Source organism: Physeter macrocephalus, chromosome 11 (assembly GCF_002837175.3).
Source record: "Physeter macrocephalus isolate SW-GA chromosome 11, ASM283717v5, whole genome shotgun sequence".
Lineage (NCBI taxonomy): Eukaryota > Metazoa > Chordata > Mammalia > Artiodactyla > Physeteridae > Physeter > Physeter macrocephalus.
In genome coordinates this window covers 107,491,512-107,505,315 of record NC_041224.1, presented here as the reverse complement: position 1 = coordinate 107,505,315, position 13,804 = coordinate 107,491,512, and the positions used below count along the sequence as shown (strand labels likewise).

General features: G+C 43.7%; 1 protein-coding gene across 3 annotated transcripts in view; it reads right to left on the bottom strand.

Moving 5' to 3' along the window:
• LOC114483916 (large neutral amino acids transporter small subunit 2-like) overlaps positions 1–12,516 on the bottom strand; it is a 24,555-nt gene extending 12,039 nt beyond the window's left edge. The window contains exons 1-2 of one of the 3 annotated variants that reach the window (XM_028495869.2): positions 12,362–12,516; positions 11,569–11,761 (exon numbers count right to left, since the gene is read on the bottom strand). In XM_028495869.2, coding sequence (XP_028351670.1) covers positions 11,569–11,719 — 151 coding nt within the window. In that variant the 5' untranslated portion in view covers positions 11,720–11,761; positions 12,362–12,516. Of the gene's footprint in view, positions 1–11,568; positions 11,762–12,025 lie in introns of all 3 variants that reach the window. The other 2 variants (XM_028495867.2, XM_028495868.2) reach the window with 2 other exon arrangements.
• Positions 12,517–13,804: the final 1,288 nt, after the last annotated feature.

Here is a 13,804-nt window from a genome sequence, read left to right as displayed (position 1 = left end):
AGCCATAAAAAGGAACGAAATTGGGTCATTTGTAGAGACGTGGATGGATCTAGAGACTGTCATACAGAGTGAAGTAAGTCAGAAAGAGAAAAGCAAATATCGTATATTAACGCATATATGTGGAACCTAGAAAAATAGTACAGATGAACCGGTTTGCAGGGCAGAAATAGAGACACAGATGTTGAGAACAAATGTATGGACACCAAACAGGGAAAGTGGCGGTGTGGGGGTGGGGGGTGTGTAGTGGTGGGATGAATTGGGAGATTGGGGTTGACATATATACACTAATATGTATAAAATAGATAACTAATAAGAGCCTGCTGTATAAAAAAATAAATAAAATTAAATTAATAAAAAAATAAAAATAAAATTTTAAAAAGTGATGCCTATTATATATAATCTTTAGTGTAATTATTTGATTAATATATATCTCCCCCACTAAGACTGCAAGCTCTGTGAAAGCAGAAACTGTATTGCTTACCAGGAAAATGTCACATAGTAAACACTGTATAAATATTTACTGAATAAATGATGTCTGATATCAATCTAGAACTGATCTCCACAGAGCAATTTAATATACCTGTTTATCTGGAGCCTCCAAAAGCTTTGAAATATGTCAAGTGTGTACTGTAGGCAAATGAGTAAAGCAATCCACTCATTTCACTGCTGAGTAGACTGGCTACTATTATTATCTCCAATTTATGGGGAGAGAAAGTGGGGCAACTATTATTCTCATTTTTCCAAAGGGAGAAAATGAGGGAGGTATTATTATCCCTATTTTACAGATGAAGAAACTGAGATCCAGAGAAGTAGTTATTTGCCTAAATCACAGGGTAAGTTAGTAGTAACCGGATTAGAACCTAAATCTTCTGTCACAGCCTTAAGCTTTTCCCTGAAACTTGTCAGTTTTACATGCTCCACCCTATAGGCAATGAGAATAGTTTATAGAAGATGCTTATTAAAGAACTGGAACACAGATCTGATTCTTTCCTTCTATTGCAATACCATGTTCAATGATGATTTACAAAATGTTCATGTCCATTACCTTACTTGATTCTCACAGCTACTTTCTTGGGTGCACAGGGCAGGCACTATCATCCCTATTTACCTTTGCAAAAACTGAGGTTCAGAGAGGCGAAGAGCCTTGATCAAAGTCACATACTGCATAGGTAGCAAGGCCTGGACGAGAGGCATGACCTTGGACTCCTGGCCCAAGGGTTCCTCCTACTCCAAGCTGCCTCTCCTCTAGAAATTACACAACACACACCTTAACTGCAGGGCTTTTAAACTTTACACTGTCCAAATGAGGGTTATCTGGAGTGGCTTTGAAAGAGGAAAACTGGGGGCTTCCCTGGTGGCACAGTGGTTAAGAATCCACCTGCCAATGCAGAGGACACAGGTTCAAGCCCTGGTCTGGGAAGCTCCCACGTGCTGCGGAGCAACTAAGCCCACGCACCGCAACTACTGAAGCCCGCGCCCTAGAGCCCATGCTCTGAAACAAGAGAAGCCACCGCAATGAGAAGCACACGCACGGCAAAGAAGAGTAGCTCCCGCTCGCCACAACTAGAGAAAGCCCACGTGCAGCAACGAAGACCCAGCACAGCCAGAAATAAATAAATAAAATAAATAAATTTATTTTAAAAAAACAAGGAAAAAGGAGAACTGGGAAAGGGTTTTTCTACCTTGGCTATGAACCTTTCTTGATGAGAGGTTGGAAGAAAGTTGATTATGGCAGGGATTTTTTTTTCTCCATTGTTTTCCTCTTAGACTCATCGTCTACAAAGCCATTCAAGAATGAGATGCCCAACTGCCTGGTAGAGCCAACGTACTGGAGGTCAGGGTTTCAGTCCTCTCTTTCATCCACCCCAATTGGGAAGATAACCATCTCATCACATAGATCTTCTTTAGTGAAAAATCAGTCCTAGAATGCCTGGACAATGAGGTCCAGCTTGGCTTGTTCTGGCAAAGAAAAGCCAAGTGAACCACTCCATTAAAAAGGGGCCAAGTTGTATCAGTGGTCAAGTTGTCACTAGAAAAACTGCTGGAATTGAGAAAATCCACATTTGCCATGAATAACTGCTGACTTCACCTGTGGGCAAATACCCATGTGATTCCTATTAAGGCCTTACTCACTTCCAGGCCTGTCCATGCTAGAAGGCTGTAGCCATCAAAGAATTTCCTAGGGCACGGAATTACAGACTTCTAATGCCCAACAGACCCTCAAATCCAAAAGGCTTTGGCCTTCCCTACTGACTCATGCTCTTCTTGGAATCTAGCCAGAGCTTCTCCTGGCCCTTGGAGGTTCTGTCCTTTTCTATGATGTCCAGAGAAAGCCAAGGTGAACCTTCTTTGTGTTTCTCCCACAAAGTGGCAGGGAGGGTCTCAGGATTTTCAGGACTAGGGGAACAGCATGAAAGTAGGGTCAGCATATCAAGGCCAGGCTTTGATCCTCATGGCAGGCCTGGAATCTCACCATGCCTCTCACCCTGTGTCCACTTCCCATCAGGATTGTACAAACAGCTACCTCAGGGTGACGGCTGGTCAAGACTCCGACACACACCCTGTGGTGTTGCCATCTCCTGCCGAACAGAGATGTGGAAGACGCTCTAGGATTCTGCTGGTTCTGATTCCATGCTAAAGAGTGAAATGTGTGCTAGACTTAGAGTTGGAGGAGCCATTGAGTTCTTGCTTTGCCACTCGTATAAGCCGTGTGACCTGAATTTTTCTGAGAGCCCCTACTTCATCTATTAAATGGGAATACTTGCTCCTGCCTTGCCTACCTCACAGGGTTGTTGTGGGGATGAATGGCGATCACACATGCGTGGAAACACTTTATAATCTGTTTAATGCCAGCAGATATAAGGAGCTACTAGGATTTATAGCAGTAGGGATAGAGATAATCTCTAGAAGACACCAATAATGGTCTTGCTTTGGAAGTTTGGCTCTGAAATAGCACTGCCGAGCCAGGACCATGAAGCATTGTCTGGGTACAATTTTTAGATGCCCCAGGTGGGTGGCCAATAGGTAATTACATCTCAAGAAGTATTTATTGAGCACCCACTCTGTACATGCTTGCTTCAAAAGGTAATTGGGAAGCACTTGTTCACACATGGACTTTTAACATAATAGGTGGAGCCAACCACCACCCACCAGCCTTTGAAAGACAGGCATCCTGGCCTGAGGGGCTAGGAGTGCTGAGCCCTCAAAAATGACCATTAAGGATTCACATCGGGCTTCCAGCATCTCCCTGTCTGGTTGGGAAACCAGGCACCAGCAGTGAGAGGCTTTGTCTACCTCAGTGGTTCTCATCCAGCGGCAATTCTGTACCATCTCCCCACCCTCAGGGGACAACTGGTAGTGTCTGGAGACATTTTTGGCTGTCACAACTGGGGAGGCGGTGCTACTGGCATCTAATGGGTAGAGGCCAGGGATGCTGCATGGTACAGCCCCCCAAAACAACAAAGTATCTGGCCCAAAAGGTAATAGTGCCAAGGTTGAGATAAGCCTGTCATCATCTGGTTAATTCCTAAAGTCCTTTTCAAATCTGAACTTAGATGAGATTTGGGTGCTTGGTGTTTTCTTTGTTTTTTGCTAAGTGCAAAAATTTATTGCTTATGGGAATAACTCATTTTTAAGCTAAAAAATTTTTTTCAACACACAACATTAAATTTACCACCTTAACCATTTTTAAGTGTATGGTATTGTTAAGCATATTCAGGGACTTCCCTGGCGGTCCAGTGTTTAAGAGTCCACGCTTCCACTGCAGAAGGCGCAGGTTCGATCCCTGGTCAGGGAACTAAGATCCAGAATGCGGCCAAAAAAATAAAGCATATTCACATTGCTGGCAGACAGATCTCTGATGGATGACCTAGCTTAGACTGACTGCTATTTTTCAACGAATACTTTCTAAGCACTTACCCTGTGCCAGGCTGAATACATGGGGATGTGAAAATGAGAAAGACTCAGTCCCTGCCCTCAGGGAATCGTGCGGAGAAGTGAACATGATGCATGTGGACACAGAACTGACACCACCAGGGAGAGCAGAAGTTGCATGAGCGCAGTTGTGACTCATGACAAGATGTTAGGGACAGAAAAGGTCACCACCGGTGGAAACTGTTCAAAAAAAGCTTCCTGGAACAGGGGAAGCACAAGAAGCTGATGAGTAAGTAGACTCAAGTCAACAGAGAGAAAAGGAAAAGCATTGGCTGCTTGATAAACAGGTCAGACTTGGGCTGAATTGGCCAGTTCGTCCCATCACCCAATCAACCTAATCTAATCTACGTTTCTAAACCAGAATTAGTGAGTGTGGAGGTGGGGTAGGAGTGGGGATTGGGGGAAGAGGGGGTGGTGGACGATGAGCTTAAGGAGAGAACGAAACTAATATTTACTGAACACATACCATAGGATACCAGCCTTATTTTAATACTCCACAAGAAATTTCTATTTTACTGATAATTAACTTGTTCCAGGTTACCAAGCTTGTAAATAGGGAAGTAGTTTAAAAATCCAGGACTATCTCCAAAGCTCTTCCTGTTCTGTGATATCATCATTGGTTCCTCCCTTTCCACAACATGCTGATACAAATCATGGAAAAATTCATTCTATGCTTCCTACTTCCAGCATCAGGGCCCACTTAACAAATGCCTCCTTATCCCTAAGGCAAACTGACCTGGCTGTATCAGCTGCTGAGTAAACGCCCTATGCAGAATTATACTCTAAAGAGGCAGCTAAAGCATTTACACATCTCACAGATGTACAAACAGACACTTTGAAAATCTATATATAGTGAGAAAAGTACACTAACAATTCTGCAGCAATGGAACACCCTCTGGGTAATCGGCCTTCACAATATGCTGCTCAGTGTGAGGTTGCCCAGAACATCTTAAGGCATGATGTGAAACCCTCTCCCCAGGAGTGACGTCACTGGTAATGCTGAAGATATTTACAGCAGGGAGCAAACCAATGGGAAGACTCATCATGACCGTGTTGAAGGATGAGGGATGAGATGCAATCGATAAAGCTTTTCAGCTCAGGCTTCATTCATTCTATAAATAAAACAGCTTAAAATAGACTTGAGAGATAATTTGGCTTCTTAGAAGTAAAATTTACCGGTGCTTAGCACAGGGCCTAGCACATAATGCTGAATGAGTGTTTGCGAAATGTTAAAATATGGGCCGATCCAAATCCTATGACCAGCAGCCCCTACCCCTGAGCCAGGGAGCTGTCTGCACTTTGCCATTCCAGATGTCCAGGGAGAAGAGCCAGTGGGGGGTGGTGAGGGTGGGGAGGGCTCTTTTGCAGGCAAGTTCTGGGAGGGGAACAAGGCATGATCCTTCTTGCTCTGTACGCTCAGCTGGGAGTTAAAAATGAGAAGGGATGGACTCCTAACTTTCTGTTGTTTGGGGTGGTTCAGAATATATTTTTGGGATTATTTGCTCATGCCTGCTTTTTTGATAACCCCTCACCACCACCCCCAAAATAACAACCAAACAACAAGAGCAACAACAGACATTCCTGAAACATTTCTTTGCAGGCAGCTGTGCTGCTGGATTAACCCTCAGAGGAAAGCAGAAAACCTCGGTAGCTGGGCAACTTGAAAGCCTCACCCAGTATGCCCCATACCTCCATGCCGCTTCAGTAAGCCGATTTAATTCAGAAAAAGTGATATATATGGTGCTGGCCTCTCTGAGAAGGTCATCTGATCTGGGTACAGGGTGTTTTTGTTGTTGCTGCTTTTCTAAACAGAATGGGCTGTTTGGTTCTGTTTCTTGGAACATATTTTTTTACCTGCTGGGTTTCTATTTTCTTTCCCTAGCCCTAGGTGTCTCCTGCTAATCACTTATTCTGCATAACTCTGCTCTTTGAGAGAACATATTGCAGCCCTGCCAGTAGCAGGCTCAACCAGCTTGCTCCTTGAGCTCCCTGGCTCCTCCTGGGAGGAAGCAACAGGATCCCTGTTCCAGCCACCCTGAGCTCCATGCTGTGGAGCGTCTTCATTAATCCCAGTGGCTTCAGAGTTCAATGACCTGGATGGGAATCCTGGCTCTGCCACTGTTCAGTTATTTACTCATTCAATCCCATCCTTTCTATCCCAGTACTTATTTCATGGGATTAGATAAGAATATTCATAAAGCACTGATCAGGTACTACGAATTGGGTGCGTAGTAGTGCTCAGGAAATGGTAGCTACTTATATTATTATTATTATTATTACACTGCTGGGTATAGCGTTTCTCTATTCACTAAGATGTGTTTTTTTTTGTTTTTTTTTTTTGCGGTACGCGGGCCTCTCACTGTTGTGGCCTCTCCCGTTGCGGAGCACAGGCTCCGGACGCGCAGGCTCAGTGGCCGTGGCTCACGGGCCCAGCTGCTCCGCGGCATGTGGGATCCTCCCAGACCGGGGCACGAACCCGTGTCCCCCGCATCGGCAGACGGACTCTCAACCACTGCGCCACCAGGGAAGCCCAAGATGTGTTTGTTTTGACAAGTGTCCTAGTTGGCTTCTGTCTCAGAGTTTTCTTTGCGAACAATGACAGTTTTAAACATGTTTTCATCATGAATAAACCAAATGTTAATCCTTCCATGTTTAAAAAAAAAATTTGAAGTACAAACTCGAGAAGCAATTTTCACACTCCAGCCTTTGGTTAACATCCAATTGACATTTTGGGGTTTAGAAAGCTAATACATCAAATTAGAGACTAAAATGTAAAATTTTCTAAAGTGGTGCAAAAACACACGGGTCTGAAAATCTTTTGGACCTGAAATATTTCCAAATCAGTCCAGTGCCATTTCAGTATGGTTATACCTATAGCCATACTTCTTTGTTGACAAATAGCCTTTAAAAGAAGTTTCCCAAAAAAAAAAAAAAAAAAAAAAAAAAAAAAAAGTTTCCCCCCAACTTTTCCAGCATCAGACATCCACTGTCTTTCCAGAGTCCAATGTCAGGGTTACGGTCCTGCATGTCCCACTGCCCCACCGCACAATACACACCAGCCTCCCTCCTGCCTCTCTTGGTTACCAATTAGAAACGGGGAATGGCTAAGAGCTTTGGCTGTGGAGTCAGACCATCTCAGTAGTCAGTTGTGTGATCCCAGGCAAATTACTTCCCAGCTCTGTGACTCAATTTCCCCATGTTTAAAACAGAGTTATAGAGACTTCCCTGGTGGCACAGTGGTTAAGAATCCACCTGCCAATGCAGGGGACTCGGGTTCGAGCCCTGGTCCGGGAGGATCCCACATGCTGTGGAGCAACTAAGCCCGTGTGCCACAACTACTGAGCCTGCGCGCCTAGAGCCCGTGTTCCGCAACAAGAGAAGCCACCGCAATGAGAAGCCCGCGCACCGCAACGAAGAGTAGCCCCCGCTCACTGCAACTAGAGAAAGCCCGCGTGCAGCAACGCAGACCCAAAGCAGCCAAAACTAAAATAAATAAATAAATAATTAATTAATTAAAAAAATAAAATAGAGTTATAATATCTATTTCCATAGGACTGTAGTCAGGATTAAATAAGGTAATATATGTAAAGAGTTTATAGCACAGGAACTGGCATTTAGTAAGAGCTCAATAAATACTATCTTTTAAACATCTTGTTGGCTGAAAGAGAGTGGTCTAATAGCTAGACCTGCATCCAATATTACTCTGCAGCAAATATACCAAGGTCCCCATAAACATACATTGTGCTAAAAACAAAATGGTCTAACAAATCATGAATCATTTCTGTAGGCTCTGTAACTGAACTAGTGCCTTCAGACCTAGATTCTGGGTACATACCTAAATACATAACTGATATAAAGTGACCTAAACAGCCAGGAACTCTGTGGGCGCCTCTACCATGGCTGCAAAGAACGCTGGTCCAGAGAGGAAAGGTGTGCATGTGGGAGAGTTAATGGGAGCGTGGTCTGTGCTGATCACATCCTGCAGTAGCTGAGCCAGTGCACCTCAGGCTCCCCCACAAGTGCTCCTGCAGCTGTACCAGAACGGTACCTTCTTCCACTCCCAGACGATTGTTCAGTTCTCATTTATACTGGGACACTTCCTCGCCTGGAACGCAACACTAACTGCTTCATCTATAAAAACAAATAAGGACCTCTGCCCAGGATCTAAATGAAAACACCTTTTAGGACATGAAAATTAAAAGAGTAGAGAACAATGTTTACAAGTTTGATTCAGGATTCAGACAAGCTCTAGGTCTGAGTCTTCAGTACTTTTCAGCTGTGTGACCTTCAACAAGTTGCTTGTCCCTCTGAGCCTCTATTTTCTTATCTGGATGAAGAGCAAAGAAGTGCCTACCACACGGGATTATTGTGAGGGATAAATAAGACAATGTATGTTTGGTAACTGGACAGTGTCTGGCACATAATAAGTGTTTAATAATGACAGCTATTAACAGTAGCTTTCATAGCATCAATTAATGAATTTTGCTGCTCCTTCATACTCTCCTTAGATTTGGGGGTGACTCCACATTCATGGAGAAATCTAAGTTCACCTGTTGCCAACAGGTTTCCTTGGCCAAGTATGTGGAGAGCAATAGCCTGGTTAGATTAGGGCAGAGGTGACGTTAAAAAATTAAAAACAGGTCAACCTCATTTCCAAGTTGATGAAATTATTCCTGGCTTAAAGATTTTCAAGCCAGGTTCCCAAGAGCCCTTCAGATAAATACTTTTTATTACTACTGTCTTCAGATTTTTGTCCAAGGCTCAATTAAATTCAACAATCATTTGAGTAACTGTTTCATGTCAGGGACTCTGCTGAGCACTAAAGATTCAGAGACGTATACGACACATTTTTTTGCTCAAGGAAATAACAGTTTAGTCATTTTCCGTCTACCTTCCAAATCTCCCAGAATTATCTTCTCTACTCCATCTTTCTCCATGTCCTTCAAGATGCTTCTTAATCTAGTTCTGGGTGAGAACTTCTCTCTCTTAATCTAGTTCTGGGTGAGAACTTCTCTCTCTGTGTGCTTCTCACCATTCACCTAACTTTGTCCTCCTGACACAGCTCAACCATATCATAAATTTTCAATGTTCTCTGTCTAATGCATATAAATCTCATCTCCCCAGTCAGATTATAAATAATTCTAGGGCATGAGTCTTCTATTAGTTCATTTTATATTCTTGTAACCCTTGCCATTTTGTTATTCCTGCTTTAAATCATCAATGATGATTGTGAGTGAAATTTTATGAGGTTTTATGAAACATAGTTTAACTTATCCCTCTCAGTCAACTGGAAATGAGATAGATTTGGGGCAGTTGCTACTTTCCCATACCTCATGACCTGATTCACTTAGGAAATTTCCTTTCTCTTTTTGCCTTCAAATTCTCTTCCTTCCACAGTGTTGACAGTGCACACCAGATCACTGAATTCCACGTGAAAAATGCCATTACTACTTTTGCATTTGGTCTTGAAAAAACTTGAATCACTGTCATCCACTCGGAAACCCCTCTAGAGGACGGCAGCTACTCAGCACATTTGTAAATCAACAGCCACACAGGAGGGGAAATGGAAAGGATTTCGTCTCCACATCACCCTAAAGGGGAAATGTGTGTCTCAGCTTAAATGGAGATACAATCGTGACTATTAACTGTACAAGGACTCTTGCACTTTGGAAAAATATCCTGATTTCTCTGAAATCACATATTTGGGATCTCTTTTCACCATAGACTACCAGAGTTATTATTCTGGTTGCTATAATACCAATGGGCGCATTGGGACTATTCTTACTGTGAAGTGCTATCCATGAGGCTGTGGACAAATCAGTAGTAGCATTCACCCAACTAAAACTATACCTCTTATACCTGGACACTCCCATTTCTTCATAGTCTTAGACAAACATTAAAGAAAGAGACAAAAACAAGCTCAGTATATAGGAGAATATTCTCTACCCTTGAATACCTGCACATATGTAGGGGTGGGTGAGCAAGGCTGAGGCAGGAAGGAGGTCTGATTGTGCTTGTGTGTATGTGGGTATGAACTCTGTGGATAAAACAGAACCTTCCCAAAGGGGGGAAAATTCTTAATCCTCTCAGTCAAACTGGTGAAAGAGGTAACAGGCTCTGGGCTATTTACAGACCTTAAATTGGCATGTGCTGTACATATTGAGTACTTTGCTGATCTCATTTTTTAGAGCAATTGAAATAAAGGAGAGACAGAAAAGGTAATGAGAGATTCAAATCATGACTATAATTGTTTAAAATAATATTACCTTTCTTAAAACTGTAGATGCCTGGAAAACCTCCCAGAGTCAGAGAATTAGATAAAGTGGGATTCCACTTTGAAAGCAGAGTGGAGATAACATGATGTATGAAGGCTGGGTGTAGAGGTGACGAGGACTATCTGAATATTGTACTGATTTTATTTGATTTCAAAGGTGTTCTCCAGTGCCACCATTGCTCAGGTGCCCAAATGCCTCTGTGCTACCACGAGGACCATGGGGTTATCCAAGTGCTGTGGGCACCAGGACACTATATGCCTTCAAAAGGAAGTCTGCACAGAAACCTATCTGGCCTGACTGTCCCATACCCCTTTCTCTGGGAAAAAGGTAAAGCCCTCTACCAAAGACAGCAGAAGAAACTCTCACCCTCTGGAGTGAGGACAGTAATGAGCCATTGCCCATCGATCTCTAGGACCTCTCTGGAAAGAGGAATATGTGTTGTCTCGAGATGGAGCCATATTGGGGACCCCCTGCCCAGTAGAGTACAGTTAGGGGGTTGGAGTGGCCTGCACTGGCACTCTCGGGGACACTCAGGCTCCCCCAGTTTCAAAGCCTCCCAGCCGGACTCCCCATTCTAGTTATTCCCATTTCCCTTTGAGAACCTCACAGGGTCTTCCGTGGATGTTAAGAGACGTGGATGTTACATGGACTCCATTAAGCAACGAGAGAAACTGCCAACTACACATTTACAGAAAAGCAAAATCTGTCTCTTCTTTTCTTCCATAGTTTATCTCCTCATCTGTGAAATGGGAATAACAGCCCTATCACATGTACTCCGCCAAGAGAAAGTGCTGTATAAGGTGTAAGAGCTATAGAAAGGCAAAGCATTCTTATACTGCTGTTTGTAGCTATTTTTATTATTACACACCCCCTAGGCCCAGAGTCTCATATAATGTAAACAATGAAACAGCGACTAAGTATGTCTCAAAAGCCAGTCCACAGCCTGCTAAGGAGATGGCTGCAGGAAAGCCTGTTAAAAATCTAGGTTCCCCAGCTCTACCTTAAGTCAACTGAATCAGAACCCTCAAGTGTGGAGCCCGGAGACCTATATTTTCAGCAAGCTCCCAGGCAACAATGACCATCAGCCAGGTGTGTGCCCCTATTTGCTCCATTCCGTGAACACTGGACAGAACTTCTCAGCCGGGTTTGGAGGAAGAGATGTATGACATACAGCACTTCCTATACCTCTCAAACTAGACCAGTGGGAATAGGTTACAGCACAGGTGAATGACAACTCTTTTCTAAGGAAGCAGGAAGTAGAAATAGTGCTTTATGGGGTTGGGGGAATGAGGGGTTAACGTTCTACAAGAGGACCACCAGACGGGGAGGAGTGGTCGGTGGGGAAAGGAATTGGACTCACCTACAATGATACCACAAGCACTGACCAATCCAATCTCTTTCTTCAGGGCCACTCCGCCCCCTCCAGAACCAGTCTCGGGGCTGGCCTCCGACTCGCTCCCACCTGGGTGGTTCTTTTCAGTGTTGTTTCGGTGCCTGGCTCCTTTTTCCATGTTTCTCCGTAGGATTTCAACCTCCGAAAGGTATCTCTCTTTCTAATGCATATGGGTGTAAATATATTTAGAGAGAAAGCCTTTCAAATGGAGACGTCCTTTTCTGTGATGTGATAAGGACCACTCCTACCCTCTCAAAAAAAAAAAAAAAAAAAAAAAAAAGACCCAGGCAGATAAAAGAGAAAAATGAAAATATTCCTACTCTGCCTTGACACTTTCTTGTCACTCGTGCTTACAAACAAGGAAAGTGTTGTTAGGGGCGGCGGGGGGAGACATAGATATTTAAATATAAAAATAGAACTGTACCAGCTACTCCGGCTGGAATTCTCCTGAAAACGGATGTAGCTCTTCAGAAACCAGGACCTTTCTGCAATGTGTACCAGGCAGTGGCTTATTTCAGATGCTTCAAAGAGGTAGTCCGGATTTCCCTCACCTCTTCCCCTAAGAAAACAGATTGTCTTTACCTCCCCTTACCCTTTTCTTTTATGATGAGGATAAAAGTAGTTTTCATTAACTGACAGGAAAAAAGGCAATCCTCCGGTACTCTCTTCCTTCCCAGAAACAACAACTGTGGACCCGACCGGTTTGCTCTAGGTCCTGTTTCCACCTGGCGTGGGTTGCTTTCCCCTCCCCGTCTCCTGCCTTCCGCTTTCTCCAGATGTCCTCTTCGGTCTCGCTTGTTTTCTTGTCCCTGTTTTCCTTCTTCCGATCTCCGTCCTCACGGCACAGACTGCCCCATCTCCCGTGGTTACAGAAGAGTGGCTCTGGCACAAATGAACGTGTTCCCCTTTTAGCGAGGGGTTTTATGTGCTGAGCTAGCTCCGCCCCCACCTCCTCCGTTCCTATCCATCCTCTGTCTCCTCCTTCCTGTTCAATGTAAATAGCAGCACACAGCCGCCAAAGATCACCGAGAAGATGGATTAAAAGATTTCCCTTTGTAATCGATCGGCTTTCTTTTCTCCATCTTTCTCTTTGTAAGTAGTGGAAGTATTAAAAATCCTCCCATGTCGACCGTTCCGGGAGAGTTCATGAGCAGGTATAGCATTACAGGTCTTTCAACAGATGTGGGCTTTATAAATAAGGCACCGATTGTGCAGACACTTTAGTACCATCAGAAATACACTGGCGAATGTATCAAAATATTTATGTCTGGAAGATTTGAGGATACAGGAGAGAAGGCTGTAGGGACATTATCTTCAAGTATCTGAAAATAGGAGGAAATTCAGGGTGGGAATGGAAAGAATTAAGAATAATGGAAAAGAGGTTCATTTAGTATAATTGTGAGCAGCTGTGAAGAGTAGAGTGGAAACAAAATTACCCGGAAGAGATGGCAGCCTCAACGTTCGCAGCTCTTATTTAGTGTTATCTGAAACAGGGGGGGGAAAAAAAGACCCCCACTCTGGTCCCAGGAAAGAATGACACAAAATCTGGTGGAATGGGGCCTTTCACAGCTTCTAATATTTTTGCATCTATAAATTATTAGAAAGGCAGACTGGAGAGGGGGTGGGGAGTTATAAGCACCTCTCTGATCATGAAGCAGATTGTTGATGTTAAGAGATGACTTATTTCCATACTGATACTGTATCTTGGCTTCTGTGAAAAATTTTACCCAGAAACTACTGCCTTATGTGAGAGCAATGACATCTGTTTATAATTGCAAAGTACTCTGAAAAAAACAGCAAGAAGCAATATAGCAGACAACACTGTAAGTCTAAAATGAAATTATTTTGAATCTGTATTACATACATTATGCAAAAGCACTTTATTTTTATTTATTTATTTATTTATTTTTGCGGTACGCGGGCCTCTCACTGTTGTGGCTTCTCCCGTTGCGGAGCACAGACTCCGGACGCGCAGGCTCAGCGGCCATGGCTCACGGGCCCAGCTGCTCCGCGGCATGTGGGATCCTCCCGGACCGGGCACGAACCCGTGTCCCCTCCATCAGCAGGCGGACTCTCAACCACTGTGCCACCAGGGAAGACCGCAAAAGCACTTGGTTTTAAAGTGGGTCTAAAAAATAAAGTTCCGCAAGCTGACCACTAAGTACAGAAATTGGTCTCACTTTTTGCAGAATGTTCCAAAAGA